Below are 18,623 nucleotides of genomic sequence, written 5' to 3' on the forward strand. Positions count from 1 at the left end.
CATGTGATCAGTTCACTGTTAGTGTTTTCAAAGCCATTTAAAGAATGCTCAGAGCAGCTAAGTTCTGATAAAGAGACAACTTTTAACATATACGTTCTCTGGTATGAGAAACTAAAAAAACATTGCCAATTGGATGATATCGATTCAGATATAATGTCTATGCTTAAACGTAATACATTAAACTCGTTAGAAAAATGTTTTCAGCCGTCAACAGCGCACTATGTAGGTCTTTTTCTTAACCCTCCGTTTAAGGAGCTCAGTATTTTAAGCCCAGAAAAAAAGGAGCAAGTGTTGGCCACTGCCAAAGCGATGCTAATTGACTGTACGCAGTCAATTTCAGACAATAAAGACTCCCCTGATAAAAGCTATCCATCTCCAAAAAATGAAACTAGAAAAAACAGATGTAGACAAGGAGTTAAAATTTTTCTATGGAACAGTTTCATTGCCGGATACAAATGTACTAACATTTTGGAAGAATGCGAACAACATGAAAGGGCTTTTAGCTAGAAAAATATTAAATATTCCAGTCAGCTCGGCTACAATCGAGAGGGTGTTTTCTACCTCGGGAAAAATATTAAATGAACGCCGTACACGCTTATTAAGCTCTAACCTTGATAAATTGTTATTTTTATATAAAAATATGTAAATAAAAACGTATATGTAATTAAAATCGATGTAAACAAAGGTATGAAAAAAAGTATAATATTTCGTGTTGGACCGTGTTCGGACATTTTTTAGCCGTACGTGTTAGTGCGTGTTGAAAATTTGTATTTTCGTGTCGTGTTGGGTCGTGTCGGAAAATTGCAGTCCATGCCCATCTCTACTCCAGGCTCTCTTGAAATTTTTTGGAGAGAGAGAGCGCCCTAGACCCAGCCGCTCTCTTGTATGCATACAGCATACGAAGGCACACGAAGTTGGTTCTCTGCCGCTGCGACAGCCGAGACGAGTCGTTGCGACGACTGTATGTGTGCACATGCATACGTTTTTTACAGCGCCCTTCACCCCTCATAAGTGTAAGTTAATTTTGCAAGACGCTTACCACCCAAATATTAAAAAACTCTTATATTGTATATCCCTCCAACGATAATTTCTTTTAACATGGTATATTCGATAATAATGATCGGATATACTTATATAAAAATACATAATATATTTAATACATGACTTCACATTGGACTAATTGTTATTAGGGTATTCCTCGTGCGGCGTATTCAACGACGGTAAATAAATTCGTTTCTCAACTCATAAAAAGGGTTTCGTCTCGAAAATCGTCCGCTTCGCACAAGTACGCACACATACGCACTTGCTGGTTCTGTGTGTACTCACACATGCAAGCGGATTATATTTTTAGATTCGTACGCTCTCAAATTTGTGCGAGTGAGATGGTCGTCGCTTGCCGAAAAAGGGGCTTGCATATGGTAATTGACATGTATGAGCGTTACGCATCGTATACATATGTTGGCTTTGGTTAAAGCAATATGGCTGTTTAAAGATACATGTACATAGTTTGTCATCGAAAATGACTGCAAGGTCATTTGTTCTTAAATTTCGATGCAGGACATGATGTCCTGAGCAGTGTTCCGCAAACTTTTTGTGTTCAAGGTACTCCCATCAAATCCGAAATTTTAGAGGTACACTAAAGAAAAAAGCTATGTTTATTAAGTATTTATTTATTACTAAAATCAATATACGAGGGCGGATCAATGGGTCCGAGACCTTTTGGATTAAAAACAGGTTTTTGATTACACAATCATTTTATTTTTCAACTGGTCTTATTTTAGCTCTATAAGGTGAAGGAGCCATTCGTAGCCTAATTCATGGATTTTCGCAATGGAAACTGCACATGTCTGCGCCCTTGCATTGTTCTGGCGGAAAAGATTTTTTTCCTGGGCAAATGCTTTCGTTTCTTTTTCAAATCCTCATTAAATCGATCCAATAAGTTGGCATAATATTCACCATTGTCTGTTTTTGTGGTTTTTTTTTTATTTTTAGGTTCATTAGGTTCATTATGTAGTATTCAGTATCTGTCAAACTGCATATAAAAAAAACTGGCAGGAATTTTTCGTTTACGTTTTCCTGGAGTGTGTATCCAGCAACACGAGCGGAATCCACAGATTTGTATCGATAGTTGCCTATAGGGACCGTATGTGGACTGAGAGAACAGCTGACACCCAGCTCAGGAATATATGTTCAAAAATTATTCCTTTAGTGAATGGTGCAAGATGTAGGCAAAAACTGTCCGCAAAACCAAAAAGAGAGATGAAAATGTATGCCGCCACCAACACAATCACTTCATCATCAGATTGCATTTTTTCCTTTTTTAATTTTAGCAGAATTTTACAGTTGCCTCTGTTTACAAAACACAGCTGATTCATCAACCCTTTTTTAGCTATGTTCCACACCCTCACGGAATAACTAGCAAATTCCTTGCAATTTTCCGCGGTGCTGGAGACAGGCCTTAAAGAAACTTTTAACGGATCCTGATTCTTTATGGATAAAGGCACAGCCCACGTAATTGTCTGTGACTGAACCGTCCGTGAAAATTAAATTGAAGTGTTTAAATTTAAATGATTTAATTTTTCTTGAGCTAACGAATTTATAAGAGCATTACTTGCAGATCTTTTGTTTGGACATGAGCCCTTGAAAAAATCTGTGTCGGTTGAAATTTTGCTGTTAAAACTACGTACATCTGATCGGTACAATTGCATCCAAAATGTCTTTAAACTCGTCGTAGACTTTGGCGTAGCTGGTATTCCGTGCCACAAAAGAACTGACCAAAAGCGATGACACCGGAAGACCAAAGGCAAAAACCTTAGCCAGCTCCTTTGCTGTAATAAACTTTAGCCTGTATTCAGGAAGTTCGGCAGCTAGATTGTTAATTATATTTACCGGTGTGGACTTTATTAGGCCTAGTGCTCGCCTAAGATGAAAATTGATATGAACTTTAATTTTGTTAGATACCACCTTAGAAATGTTTGCAAATGAGGAACATGAGTAATTTGGAGCGTACAAAGGCTTTGTAAAAATTTAAAGATTTGCTTGGACTAACTCCGAAGTGACATTTTATTGTTATTCTTATTTGATTTTGAAATGATTTCATCAATGTGAAGTACTGAGGAGTTATTGGCAGCAATTATTCTACCAAGGTAATTTACTTTACCTACCTCTTTTAGTGTTTCATTGTTATGTACTATATTTAATGGACGTCTTCTATTACTAAAATGAATTACGGTAGATTTTGTCAAATTGAATCTTAAGTTTTTACTGCTGCATACCATATTGAATTCATATATTCTTTTATTTTAAAATGTTCTTAGCCGAATCAAAAATTTTGGTGAAAATCAGGAAGTTCAGCTGAGGTTGATAAGTTAGCTTGTTTAAAAGAACTTGTGCAGTTTTTTTTACTGCCAATGACTGATTACACTAGTCAACACGATTTTTCCTCAAGGAACAAAACGAGCTTTTTCTTAAAGATTTGGGGCTTAGAAATGGTTTGGTGATATTTTTTTTTTCTATGGCAGAACTTTTGAAGAATTTTAGAAAGCTGGTATTTTTTTTTTAAGCTTTTTTCAGAGGTAGCGCTTGTTTTTTTCATATAACTGTAGTATCTTACGTCTGGTTGTAAAGAACTTTGCTACTTTGAAAAGATAATTATAACAGCTAGAAGTTAAGCCCAAACACTTTGTGATTACAGCTTACCGTCTGGGAAATATAAAGCATTGAAATGCAAAAATGATGATTTTTGTGCGGTATTTTTTACGAAATTTTGAGTTTAAAAACTTAGGAAAAAACAAAAAAATACAGGACACAGGATATAATTTTTTTTCGACTTTTCCTGAGTTTTATACCCGTACTCAGTCAGTATTTAATTTGAGATTTATGTAGAAATAAAAAAATTAAAATAATTATGATCCGATCTGATTCAGATTCGGAAATCTGCTAGATATGGTCATTCTAAACGATATAGTTTTATCGTATCTTGAAAATTGTGGCTGCCACAGATTTTCGTCCTTTGTGGGGGCGGAAGGGGGCGGGGCGAAATTTTGAAATACACTTGTAGCAGTGGGATATCACATGAGTCTGGAAACCAAATTTGGTTGCCCTAGCTCTTATAGTCTATGAGATCCAGGCGCTCAACAAGACAGACAGACGGACAGACAGACATGGCTATATCGACTCTGGCTATTGATGCTGATCAGGAATATATATTCTTTATGGGTCGGAAACGTTTCCTTCTCTGCGTTACACACATCCACTTTTACCACAAATACAATATACCCCTTATTTCTTTTTTGAGTACGGGTATAAAAAGGGGTCTAAATCGGATTTTCTAATTACCGATTTCTAATTTATCTGCCATTCCCAAACACTTCGAAAAAATTATTACTTCCCAGCTACAACACTTTTGTTCTTCCTTCTTCTCTGAATCGCAGCACGGTTTTGTGAAACCTCGCACAGTGGCTTTCAAAACACGTTGCAAAATTAATAACTTTTGAACCCGGCTAGGCATAAGTCTGAAATTTAATACATACATATATTTGCAATTCTTAAAATACATTTTTAAAAGAAAAAAGTTTAAAAGTCTAACTCGAAATTTCGTTTTATTACCCTTAAAACCATCATAATAAATATAAATAAAACTGAACAACATGCAAATATATTTTTGTACAACAAATCTTAATTTTTAATACATTTTACTAGTTAAATTTAAAAAAAATAAATTTTGGTTTTTAAATTATTTATTTTGCACTTTTTGAGCTGATAGCACGAAAAGTTAATGTCCAAAAAACGTCAAGTAAAAAATTTGATCAATCGATTTATTTAGGGTTTTGAATCATGAAATAGATATGTAATCGAAACGTTTTTAAAACTGTGAAAGAAAAGCTCTCCCAGCAAATGCGTAACACCTATAGTTCATAAGAAAAGCGACAAAACGAAGATTTGTTCAACTTGCTGTTAGCTTCCCGGATGAGAGCCCTTCCGGACTTAAAATTCGTGCATTCCTCTGAAATGGTTGCCCCATTTGAAAATAGGGGCTTCGTTAAATATAAAAATATTTAATTAAAGGCATATGCATATATGTATTTAGAAAGGGGGCGTGGCTTGGCTAATCTAAAATTTATGCATTTATACCATGTGAAAAAAATGTTCTCCTAGCTTGAGTACTTTTTGAGGAAAAAGCATTAACTTTTGCCTTTTAAGCACGGTTCTCTTCATTTTTTTCAAAAACAGAAAAATGGTCCGACAAAATTGAACTTTTTATTTAGGCTGTGAACCAAATTACTTTTTCTAATAGATTTCGGGACTTAAGCATTTTTGTAGTACTTTATTTTTTTTATGGTGTCATTTTTTTTTTTTAGAATTTTTAAAATCTGGTATTTTTTATCATGGTTTTTTTTTCAGAGGTAGTGCTTCTATTTTTCACATAACTTAAGTATCTTATATCTGGTTACATAGAACTTTGCAGTTCTGAAAAGCTGACAAATGCAGCTATAAATCAGACCCTGTTGTATCTGCAGCTTAACGCCTGAAAGATATTAAGCTTTCAAATTCAAGTGTTATAAATCTTAAAAAAATTTTGTAAATTTTAAAATTCTGGTTTTGAATAGCTTGATCAATTCCTAATTGAAGTGTTACAAAAGTTTTGCCAAATTCAACAATGCGATATCCGACTCTTGCATCGAGTTTTCATAAAACGAGCCACTATTCGTCGATCTATTTCTTCTAACCTCCTTGAATTCTCAACCTCGTGCATGAATGTTTCGCTAAGCAGTCTCAAACTTTAGTAAAGCCTTTCATTCAGTAAATAATAATCTCCTTACCACTAAATTATATCTCCTAGGGTTTCCGTTTGAACTTATTTTCTGGATTAATGCCTACTCTCTCTCTAAGGCTGTTTCTTTATCGTCTGGGGTACCTCAGGATAGCCATCTTGGCCCTCTGTTGTTTAATTTGTTCATCAATGATCTTCCCCAAGTCTTAACTCATTCCCGAGAACTTATGTACATGGACGATGTGAAGTTATGTTTCTCCTATAGCGTCCCCGCGTACCCTTTATGTGTCCAATCCGATCTTGACGCCCTCAAATTTAACGTCAAGACATTCCATCGCAGCAAGCCTTTTTGACTACAATATTCACAACTGTTCCTTAAAACGCCTTTACAAAATTACTGACTTGGGAATTATCTTTGTACCTAATCTGTGCTATAACACATCCACACATCCGCGATTTCGAATAAAGCCAGAGGCTTCCTTGGCTTCATGGTCTAAGGAGTTCACCGAACCTTATACCACTAAAATTTTATTTGTATCCTTTGTCCGGCCTATCCTTGAATATGGTTCCTGCGTTTTGTCTCCGCATTATGATTGAGTCCGTTCAAAAAAGGTTTCCCCTTTTTTCACTTCGTGGCCTTAATTCGGACCCCTCTAGACATCTTCCTTCTGAACAAAATCTTGTTTATATAAACACTAGCTGACCCGGCGAACTTCGTCTCGCCCCAATTTAACACCCTTCAGATAAACTTCAGAGTGATAATAAAACAAAGATATGTAGTTTCAATTTCAAGAATCGAAATCAGCTATTCATTGAAGAACCTTGGAATATACTACATTTTTTTTTTCATGCGCAAAACAAATAGAGCGGATGATTTGCCGACATCTGAACATGCCACGTACAACTGGCCATGATAAAAACATGTCTTTTCTAGGTATAGACCACAAACAGTCAAGGATTGGCCTTGTGATTTATTGGCGAAGGCAAGACGAATCGGGAACTGAATTCGTTTAAACTCAATAGGTATATATTTTTGGATCATTGGAATCCTCGGAATTAGGACTAACTCATCTTTAAATTTTCCTTTGAGTATCGCGTGAATCAAATTACTCATCAGTTTTCTTATCACCAATCGCGTTTCATTGCATAGTTTATGGTAGGTTTAGATTTCGAAACATGATGACTACCGAGCCCACCTTCAGTTCTAAATTGAGCACATCCAAGGAGTTTAAAAATTCAGTAGGATAATTAGTTGCTTCATCTTCGTTTGTTACACAGTCAATAGATTTGAATAATTACAGTGTACCAACGATTTGATTCTGAATTTTAATGTTTAATCCATTCACTTCTGTATTCTTAGCCGCCAAAATTGCACGCTCGCCTTACCATTTGTTATTTTTGTGGTTATCAATAATGAATTGAAATCACTCTGCGGAATCAATACTGTGGCTCAGGTGCTGCCAAGTTATGGTTTAAAGCAATTAGCACGAAAGAAAAAAAAACAAACCCTGTATATCAGTGGGAACCGCGAGCAAAGAGATTACAGCTAATGGGCGTAACTGTGCAGCTGTGCGAGCTGTCCGATTCCACTTTGCATGCGCTTATGTGTATTGGTGAGTTCACTGAACTACCCACTGCACTGCACTGATAGAATTTTCGCAACACGGGGAAAGGAGTAACCAGCAATGTAGTTAGTGTGGTTGTTCTGACACCGAATTGGGCTCAAAGCGCCGAGAAACTGCTAAGGCTTGCGATTGTTGAACCCAAAAATGATTGTTCAATTGGTTGCCACTGCAATTCATATGATCACGTCGGTGTCCCCAATTTTTAAAAATCCCTAATCGGGCGAATAATTTTTTCGAATAAATAAGAACCCAGCAAAGACGTAACATTCAAATGTATGTTCTTTAATGCCATCAAAATTGCAAGTAGTCTTGCTTTCCCTTTGCATTGCAGATCCGATTGCTGAGCGCAGATTCGCTCAGCATAGATAAGCTGCGTAGAGTCTTAGATAACGTAGAGCGAACTTCGAGAGAGCGCTTAGAAGGGCAATCAAGTACAAAGCTGAAGCGAACATAATCAGGCAGGCTCCGGTTTTCACATTCACTTTGCGTTTTACTTTTCAGCAAAAAGTCATACTTTTCATTTCAAGGCGCTCTGGAATCCACTTTTGTGAATTTGCTTATTCTTTGTACTCTTAAGCACCAAATTTACTGCTGTTATACCCACGCGTTAGTGCCAGCTCACACAAAAAGGCCTCTGTTATGTTTAACCGAGATTTATCGATAGCCAAATCGGGCTGCCACATCTGTTCGTAGCAAATCACTACTTTTTGTTACCCTGGCCAATTTTTCAGATCTTAATTTGATGTTGGTTTAAATAAAAATTATTTATAAGCACAAACTTAATTGCACTGTTAATGATGTCAAATTCATGTTAATGCATCATTGAGTCATCTATTTTTTTACACCCGTACCCAAAAAGAGTTAAGGGGTATATTGTATTTGTGGTAAAAGTGGATGTGTGCAACGCAGAGAAGAAAACGTTTCCGACCCCATAAAGTATATTATATACTCAATATATTCTTGATCAGCATCAATAGCCGAGTCGATATATCCATATCTGTCTGTCCTTCCGTCTTGATGAGCGCCTAGATCTCGGAGACTATAAAAGCTAGAGCAACCAAATTTTTTTTCCAGACTCATGTTATCACACTGCTACAATTGTATTTCAAAATTTCGCCCCGCCCCCGTAAAGAACGAACTTCTGTGGCAGGCACAATTTTGAAGATACGATAAAACTAAAAACAGCATCGTAGAGAATGACCATATCTTCCAGATTGCCGAATCTGAATCAGATCAGATCATAATTATAGCCAGAATAAACATTGTAGATGTAGATAAAAACTTTAAAAAGTGAAATTTTTTAAAATTCTACATAAATCATAAGCTCAATAAATTATATACTGACTGAGTACGGGTATAAGTAGAGTCCCTAGAAGCGACTCACACGTTTCTTCTCGTTTTTTTTAAGGTTCATTATGTAGGTTTATTGTAAACAATTATCACAGACTATAAAGTACAATTACTTAACGTACTGATACTGTTGATTAGCAACTTTTGTTAAGGGTCAGGGACAATTTCTATTTACTATTTTAAGTTAAATTCGGGACCAACGGACGACAACGGAGATTGTGCAATAGGAAATTATATGTTCCTGGTGGCCAAGGCGGACGGATGGATGCGGTTTAACCTTCGCCTGGTTCTGCAACTTACCAATCTTCTAGCGTTCGGGTGGCTCACAAGTTCTGTCAAGGGCCAACTGCGTTGACGACGCCACTGAAAACCTCCAGCGGTACCTTAAATGTTTTGAGAACTGGGCATGTAGGTGGGAATATCAGTGTGGACCCTGAGAAGTGTGTGGTAGTGACACACACGCTTAGGAAAGGAACGTGCCCTGAGCTCTTTCTTCATGGCGAGATGTTGGAGCAGCGGTAGGAACATAAGTATCTGGGAATCACGATGGACACCCGCCTGACCTTTGCCAGCCACACAAGTATGGTCAGAAGCGCTTTGGAAAGCAAGGCTAGAAAACTCTACTGGTTTCTTAAGCCAAACAACAAGCTCAGCCTGGCCAACAAGATCCGCATATATAAGGTCTATGGTGTCGCAGCGAAAACGAACCTGGACAGGATATTTGTGTTTCAGAACAAGACCCTCCAAAAGATCTCTGGTGCTGAATGGTATGTCCGTAATAGAGACATCGCCAAAAACCTTGGAGTTCCCTCAGTCGGTGACATTATTAACGAGAAAGCCACAAGATACCTGATCAAACTGAATAATAACAAAGAATTTAGTAGCACACAAAACATATGCGGCTGAGGGCTAATAATGACATTTGTCTGTTGTTGTTCAAATTTTGGCTTAGTCAAATGTACAAAGATTGCAAGTTTTTAGTTCGAGACTGTTTTGTACGCCGACAACGAATGCCGATTCTACTAGAAATTTGACTAGTTACAACCGTGTTTCACTTTCTATATGTGAAATGTGTGTTTAAGAGTTGTATTAACCAAATCTCCAGCTACAGAACAGATGTTTTGAAAATAACCGAGACAGAAAGAACTTGAACTCAGTTGTTTTAAAAATCTGTGACACCCCCGAATATAAGTTAAATTTTTTGATTGTACATACCTTATAAATAATATATTATTATATTAATTATATTATTATATTAATTATATTATTATATTAATTATATTATTATATTAATTATATTATTATAGTTATTATATTATTATATTTATTATATTATTATTCTTTATTATAATATATTATTATAGTTATTATATTATTATTATCCATTAAATTATATTATATTATTATAAATTACATATTTATACCCGTACTCAAAAAGAGTAAATGGATATATTAGATTTGTGGTAAAAGTTGATGTGTGTAACGCAGTAAAGGAAAGGTTTCCGTCCGACCCCAAAAAGTATATATATTCTTCATCAGCATCAATAGCCATGTCTGTCTGTCCGTCCGTCCGTCCGTCCGTCCGTCCGTCCGCCCGCCCGTCTTGTTTGTCGCCTATATCTCAGAAACTATAAGATCTAGAGCAACCAAATTTTGTTTCCAGATTCATGTGATATCACAGTGCTACAAGTGTATTTCGCCCGCTCCCTTCCGCCCCCGCAAAGGACGAAAATCTGTGGCAGGCACAATTTTAAAGATACGCTAAAACTAAATGAGAATGACCATATCTACCAGATTGTCGAATCTTAATCGAATCATAATTATAGCCAGAATTTTCAGTTGCTTCCCCCGCCTCCTACCGCAAGAGACCCGCTACTCATTCTCTTTCTTGCTCGCACACGCTGCCGCGTTATGTACGCGAGTGCCCGGTGGCGGAGGAGATGTAGAATCTAAATGGTACATGTATAATCTACATGTTAGATGTATAATATACATAGTAGATGCAGCAATTTTTTTAATTCTAAAATTCTACATAAATCATAAGCTCATAAATTTATATACTGACTGAGTACGTGTATAAAAGTGAAGTCGCGTCCACAGAAGCGACTCACACGTTCCTTCTGGTTTCACAATAAGTATTAATATAATGAAAATTAAATAATATTTAAATCAATTTTACAGCGCTACTCATAAAAAATATCCAATGTGATTTTAGCTTGTCAAAAGCATTTGGATCCGTTAATATCCTTAAAGTGGTCGAAAAGGTTTCTCTAAATGCGGTACTTGAAGACGATTTCTGCACCCTATCTGCCCTTCACACTGTCGAGCAATGCTTGAAATATTATCCAAGGAGTCTTAAATCTGGAAAATCTGCAATTGAAAATTTCTTGATAAAATTATTAGACAGCACTAATCTTGATATTGTCTCTCAAACCGGTGAATGCTGGCTCTTATTACAAAAAGTACGCGGTTCTCCCAGTAATGGAGTTGAAAATGATAAAAATCAATGGCGAGATTACCAAATGACTTTATTGGGGAGTCTTTATTCAATTATAAACAAGACATTTCCAATATCTGAGAAAATATTTGTGGGTGCAGCTGTGGCAAATCCCTTCGAACATTTTAAAATGCATTTGACAGAAGATCCAGTAAAACGAGCTGCACAAGTTTGTCAGCGGTTTTGCAATCTTGTCGATTTCTTAAAGATTGCCTTGAGGTGAGGAGAACCGATATTTTAGAATATATGCGTAAATGTTTTTTCTTTCTCAAAATATTTTCTTTGTAGCAATCCGTTCCCTGACAAGAAGCTAATTTTTACACAACAAATTTTGTGTTTTATACAACGTGGATTATATGTGAAAATAAATAATACAAATAATCCTAAAATGGATTATGTATGTTTTAAAGCATTGTTACCGCAAATGAACATTAAGTTGTTGGAGCTTCTAGAAGTTTTGATTGACATGTAAGTCTATATAATATAATCAGTCTAAAATGTATACTAGGCTGGGCCAAAAATTGATCAATTTTTTTTTGTCCTATTTTGGTTTTTTTTAGTAAATAAAATTATACAATATTTTTAGTTTTATGTTTGCGGGTTGCTACCACGAAAAGAAAATACCTTTTTTGTTAAATATACATTACAAAAAAATTGAATTCGTCTTTTTTTTCAAATATTATTGACACTTAATTCTAAACTAGTTCGTATTGATAAGGTATTTTTTTTTATACCCGTACTCAAAAAAGAGTTAAGGGGTATATTAGATTTGTGGTAAAAGTGGATGTGTGTAACGCAGAGAAGGAAACGTTTCCGACCCCATAAAGTATATATATTCTTCATCAGCATCAATAGCCGAGTCGATAGAGCCATGTCTGTCTGTCCGTCCGTCCGTCTTGTTTGACGCCTGGATCTCAGAGACTATAAAAGCTAGAGGAACCAAATTTTGTGTACAGACTCATATGATATCACACTGCTACAAGTGTATTTCAAAATTTCGCCCGCTCCCTTCCGCCCCCGCAAAGGACGAAAATCTGTGGCAGCCACAATTTTGAAGATACGAGAAAACTAAAAAGACAGTATCGTAATGAATGGCCATATCTACCAGATTTCCGAATCTGAATCAGATCGGATTATTGTTACAGTTAGAGTAAAGAAATTAGTTTTCAGATGCTTCCCCCGCCTCCTCCAGCAAGATACCACGCTACTCATTCTCTTCATCGCTCGCACACTCTGCCTTGTTATGTACGCGAGTGCCCTCTAGCGGAGGAGATGTAGAATCTAAATGGTACATGTAAAATCTAAATTTTATATGTAGAATATACATTGTACAGATGTAGCAAAAAAATTTAAAATGTAAAATTTTTTTAATTCTAAATTTGTTAGTGCAAGCCATGCCATTTGGCTATCATTAAAAAACAGCAAGCAATTTGGTGCACGCGTTGCAGAGATAGGTTACACACAGATTTTTTTTCTACAAATTTATAGAATAGATATATTTATATTGGGCTAACGACATAAGTCCGCGCGACATATCTCCGCCCATACATTTTCCGCGCGGAGATATGACGAAAAAATCGTTTTTGAAACGACATATGTGTGTCCGCGCAGAATTTAGCGGAGATATGTCGTTTTTAAGACCACGCGGAGATATGACGCCAAACTCCGAGCGGAGATATGTCGCGCGTAGATATGTCGCGCGTAGATATGTCGCGCGTAGATATGTCGCTATGCCTTTATATATTTATGTTTATTATTATTTTTTTTTTTTTCTGTATAAGATTAGGTTAGGTAAGGTGGAGGCGGTTGTCGGGATCGCCAGGAACCCGACACACTTGGGCCGGTTACGGCCCGTTGTGATACCGCGTGGATCATGTCCTCTTCCCTTGTGAGACACTTTGTCAGCAGTAGTCCCATCTGGATGCCCTTGTGAAGTTTGCGATCATTCTTGGACTCATAGCAGACATGTCTGATACGTCGTACATGAAACGCATTACCACGTATTGTAGCCTCCTACTGAGAGCCGGACAGGAGCAGACTAGGTGTTCCACCGTTTCTTCCTCGTCCTCACTCTACAGCTACGACAGAAGTCGTTGTAGGGGGTACCCAGCCTGTTAGCATGGGTGCCTATTAGCAAATGTCCTGTGAGGGAGCTTATGACTGAGCTGCACCTTTTTCTATTGAGCTTGCAGAGCTCAGTGGTGCGCTTCTTTGTGATACTAGGCCATGTTTGCCGAGTTATGCGACATTGCGGTACAGTTTGCCACCTATTGCCTGTTAGTAGCTTGAAGTTCTCTTTTATAATGTGCTTACAAATGTCCTCCTTATCTTGGAGAAGGGGGATTGTAGTACCAGTTCTGCAGTTGCCTTCAATGTCCTTTTGGCCCGGGACCCATATTATGCTAATAACAAACTGAAGAGCCATCTCGTGGAGAGATTTGCGACAGTTTGCTACGGTAGCCGAGCTCGTTGTTATCGCATTAAGCGATTTGATTGCCGTAGTGGCAATTTCACAAAGCCAACTCAAAGCTTCGTTGATCGCTATGACTTCCGCTTGGAAGACCCTTTTTTTTTTTTTTACAATTTGAAATGTGTATTTATTTTGAAAAAACAAGCTTACTGCTACCTATTATGGCAGCTTAATCAGGTTATACATTTAGGGGAAAAAACAAACTAATTTTCACGGTGTGAAAATGATATATACAGGAAATTTTCTTACATATTACATACATATTTACATTTTACAATTTAACTGTACAATATTAGGAATGAAATTTAGTTATGGGAGGATTCTAGTAGGGAGATCCAGTGGATGGCACCTTTTAAGTCGTCCCTTTCTTGGATTATTTGTAAGACGTCTGGCTAGAGCGTTTGGGTGATCAGGAAGGCGTTGCAGATATTTCGTTGCGTGTTGTTGCATTACATCACCCACTTTAGGAACCCTTAGATCCCTTTCAATATCCTTATTGCGTATGTACTAGGGAGCATTACTTATTTTCCTTAATATTTTTGATTGTACAATTCTTATTTTGCTTAGATTGCTTTTAGCAGTAATTCCGTATATTTGGAGTGCATATTTCCATATGGGACTTAGTATGGACTGGTATATTGCCACTTTGCTACGTAGAGGTAGTTTGTTCCTGGGCGCAAGCAGCCACGCCATCTTTTCTGCCTTAGCCATAACCGACCTTTGAACCATAGTTGTATGGGTTTTGAAGTTAAGTCCCCTGTCCAATATGATACCTAGGTATTTATATGACCTCTTGTGCGAGAGGGTTGAGCCCAGCATCATTATGCCACTGCAGGATTGTGTCCTTTTAGTAAATGTGACGTTTGCGCATTTGTTGCTGTTTATGCCTATGTTCAATTTAAAAGCCCATTCCTCAAATCTGCGCACGTATTGCTGCAAGGCTTCGGTAGCTAGATTAATATTTGGACTTCTGGTCATCACTGCAGTGTCATCGGCGTAGGTTGCTATCAGCACATTGTCGTCCTCCAATCCGGCGATTGCACTTGAGGTAGGCATATCGGCTGTATATAGTGTGTATAGCGTGGGACCGAGAACGCTACCTTGTGGTACGCCTGCGCTAATTGGGCGTTTCGAGGATTTCACTCCGTCAACAACCACTCTGAAGCTTCTGTCTTTAAGGAAGCTACTTACCAGCGTGTAAAGTTGTGGTGTTAAAATGAACTTCAACTTAAAGAGCAGGCCATCATGCCATACCCTATCAAAAGCTTGCTGTATGTCCATGAATAGAGCAACTGCGTACATCTTTTGCTCCATTGCGTCCAGGGCGAAGTTGACCACACGGTGTAGTTGTTCTGGAGTACCATGGCCTTGTCGAAATCCGAACTGCCATTTCGGAATTGTTTGAACCACAGATTCAAGTTTTAGGATCCGGTTTAGGATCACCCTTTCCGTTATCTTCCCCATCGCTGAGAGGAGACTAATTGGCCTATATCCATCGACTTCCGTGTGATTTTTTTCTGGCTTTGGCACCATTGTAATTAACGAAGTCTTCCACCTATTTGGGAAGTGACCTATCCTAAGTATGCTGTTAAGGAGCAGAACTAAGAATAGCAGGGCTCTTTTAGGCAGTAGCTTTAGTGTTCTGTTGTCCAGAAGGTCCTCACCAGGGATTTTTTGGCTTTTGGATCCTTATTTGCTGTTCCACTTCTTGCAGTGTAACCGGGTTTGCTGGCAGGGACATTTGAAAAGGGAGCTCCAATCGTATCTCAACAGCCCTTCGTGTAACGGCTGACGTTAAGCTAAATGGCTTAAATCTTTCCTCTAAACTATCTGCAAAAGCTTCCGCCTTCTGCACACTGGAGTAACACCAGCCACCTGTCGGATCTTTAATTGGAGTCTTCGGGACAACGATTCTTTTAAAACGACTTGTAAGTTTCCAAAGGGTTTAGTTAAAGGATACGTCCGGGCCTGCACTACCCAATAAATCATCAATTTTTCTTTGCTTGATTTTTGCAAGTACCCTTTGTACTCGATTTGACAATCTTTTGTATATTTCATGGATACGAGTATCACCCGTTCTTACGTATTCTCTTCTCACTTTCCTTTTCAGCCGTAAGAGTGCATTCGCATTTGGAGAATGAATGGTTCATTCGCAATAGAAAATCTTATAATAACAGCTGAACCACTTTTTGAGGTTCCACTGGGATGATTGATTAGCGTAATATTGGTCGTATCCAGGCAGGTATACTTTCAGGCAAGGAGGCATGTGTGTCTCAGTTATCAATATTACATCTATCTCATTGGCACTAAGGAAAAGTCTGAGCTCTTCATTGCTTTTAACTAGTCCTCGTGCATTCCAAAATCCGATTTTTTATATTGGATTAGTCATTTCGAGATAAGCAATTGTACCAGGTCACGAAATGCTTTGTTAGCCTCCATTGTTTCCTGCATAAGTTTAAACATTTGGTCCATTCTGGAGTTTAGGTCACTTATGGCTTTTTCCAATATTTTAAATTTCCCACTTAACTGTTGATCTTTAGCTTCGTACGACCGGGAACTGTCCTGCTGGATGAGCCCGTTGTTATTTTTCTCTTGGCTTGCTCTTATCATGTCTGCATAGGAACAGCCACTCCTAACGATCGCATTTGAAATGAATTGTGTCGTGACTGGCTGGGTTTTATTTTTGTTATTACTTGGCAACCCATTTTCTGGTAGTCTTGCCATTGGTTTAAGTTTCTTACTCAGCTCTATTCTAACTTTACAGCCTTTAAAGCTAGATAGGTGGTCATCACCACAATCGGCACATATAGATTTTTCGACAAGACTTAGCTCACAGGACTTTGATCCAGTAGCGTGGTCACCTGAGCATTTGCCACAAACTGGCTTTTCAAGGCAGTAATTTCGCGTGTGCCCAAAGTCTTGGCATCTGAAGCATTGCACCAATTCTTTACCATGCTTTGCCTTCATCACCGTTACTCTGTGTCTTCCAATTTGAGTTATTTTAAGTGCCTCTGCAATATTTGGTGTCTTCTTAAGGTTAACGTAAAACATGTTTTGTCTTGTTTCTTGTTTCCTGGGACAATATATATTCAAGACTATGAAACCATTATCAGTGAATGTGCGTTCAATCAATTGCTATGGTACGTTGGGGTGTATATCTCGAATCACTAATCTGAACGGCGTATCCCTGGTGCCAAAACTCACAATTTTGTTTTGTCAGCGTATCAACAACTGCTCGAAATACGTTGGAGTTTTTTGCATAAATGCGCGAGACTCCAAATCTGGATGTGCGAATATTATACTCATTAGCTGGGATTACAGCATTGAGTACCTCTTCGAGTTTGTCCATTTTGTTTACTTGCGGCACGCATATGGCTGTTGGAAGACACTGCAGTGATCTGGAAGCCTGAAAGAGTGTCTTATGTTTAGCTGTTCGGAGTAGATTCCCCCACCGACCTTGTTGTCCAGTTTTGAGCCATCTGTGAAGAGTTGTATGGCTCCGTCTGGGCCAGGTGGTCCCTCGAGCCAGTTGTCTCTGTGGGGGATAATTTTTTCAAAAGGAATTTGTATGTACTATGTTCTCCCTCGGAACACAGTAGCCCATTTTTGTTGGGACGATCTCGTTTTCGTTTAGGATAGATGCGTGACCGGTGTGATGTGACACCTGCCTGCAAGGTCTAGGCTCTGGAGGCATAGGATGGCATTTAGCGCGTCATTTGGTGTGGTGCGTAGGGCTCCAGTGATGCATAGGGCGGCAGTTCGTTGTACCTTGCCCAGTTGTTTAGTGATGTTCTTTATTGACAGAGCAGGCCACCACACTGCGACTCCGTAGAGTAGTATTGGCCTAACTATTACTAGGTATATCAATTGGACTATGCTTGGGTTCATGCCCCATTTCAAGCCAATGGCCTTTTTCCAAGTGTAGAGGGCTATCGTGACCTTCTTCACTCTGGCTTTGATATTCAGGTTCCAACACAGCTTCTTGTCAATTAACAACCCTAAGTATCTGGCATTGTCGCTGAAGGAGAGCCTGCATCCTTTTAGTATTGGGGGGTTGAGAGGAGGAACTTTATATTTGGTTGTGAACAATACAAGTTCCGTTTTCGAGGGATTGACTCCCAGTCCACGTGACTTTGTCCATTCAGACAGTCGCGTGATCTTTGCAGTCATTAGATCGCAGTGTTTGAGGGAATTTTTCACCGAAGATGATGGCAACATCGTCCGGGTATGCCACCACTTTGCAGCCCCCACCCTTCCAGGTCGCACAGAATCTTGCGGGGTGCCTCTGTTGACATACCTTGACTGAGTGGACGATCCCATTGATGAAGTCACCGTCCTGCATGTAAGCAATTGATAAATGAGCATCACCATGTGACGATCCACCCCCAGGTCAGTCAGGGCCTCTGTGATGGCCTCTGGTATGACGTTGTTAAAAGCTCCCTCGATATCTAGGAAAGCTATTAAGGAGTATTCTTTGATGTGTAGGGATTTCTCTACCGTCGAGATTACTTCATGGAGTGCCGTTTCCGTGGATTTTCCCTTTCGGTAGGCATGTTGTGCGCCTGACAGCCACTGAGGATTTATGGTTGTTCTCAAATGTAGCCCGACTAGTCTCTCAAAGGTTTTGAGAAGAAAGGACGATATACTGATTGGTCTGAAGTTTTTTCGGGGTTGAGTGTGAGGCTTTCCCTGCTTTGGGGATAAAGACTATTTTAGAGTTAAGCCAGGCGTGAATTTTTTCCACTACCAGTATCTTCCTGAAGATGCATTGCAACCAGTTAATGGCTGTGTCTCCGGCTTATTGTAATTGTATTGTATTGATGTTCCTTTTTGTAAGGATGTGCGCCATCGATGTTGCCGGGCTGTTGGGGGGATCTGCCGGCTCGATGGTTGTGCACCCTGGAAAAT

The 18,623-nt window shown here is 38.5% G+C and overlaps 1 protein-coding gene across 3 annotated transcripts in view; it reads left to right on the forward strand.

Moving 5' to 3' along the window:
* LOC111080969 (proline-, glutamic acid- and leucine-rich protein 1) overlaps positions 1-18,623 on the forward strand; it is a 51,116-nt gene that overhangs the window by 13,952 nt on the left and 18,541 nt on the right. For 2 of the 3 annotated variants that reach the window (XM_022376860.2, XM_022376861.2), the window contains exons 3-4: positions 10,930-11,464; positions 11,534-11,713. The exons of the other annotated variant lie outside the window; for it this stretch is intronic. In XM_022376860.2, the coding sequence (XP_022232552.2) occupies positions 10,930-11,464; positions 11,534-11,713 (715 nt within the window). The remainder of the gene's footprint in view (positions 1-10,929; positions 11,465-11,533; positions 11,714-18,623) is intronic. 3 annotated transcript variants of the gene reach the window in all.

The sequence above is a fragment of the Drosophila obscura genome, unplaced genomic scaffold, assembly GCF_018151105.1.
Source record: "Drosophila obscura isolate BZ-5 IFL unplaced genomic scaffold, ASM1815110v1 contig_36, whole genome shotgun sequence".
Classification (NCBI taxonomy): domain Eukaryota; kingdom Metazoa; phylum Arthropoda; class Insecta; order Diptera; family Drosophilidae; genus Drosophila; species Drosophila obscura.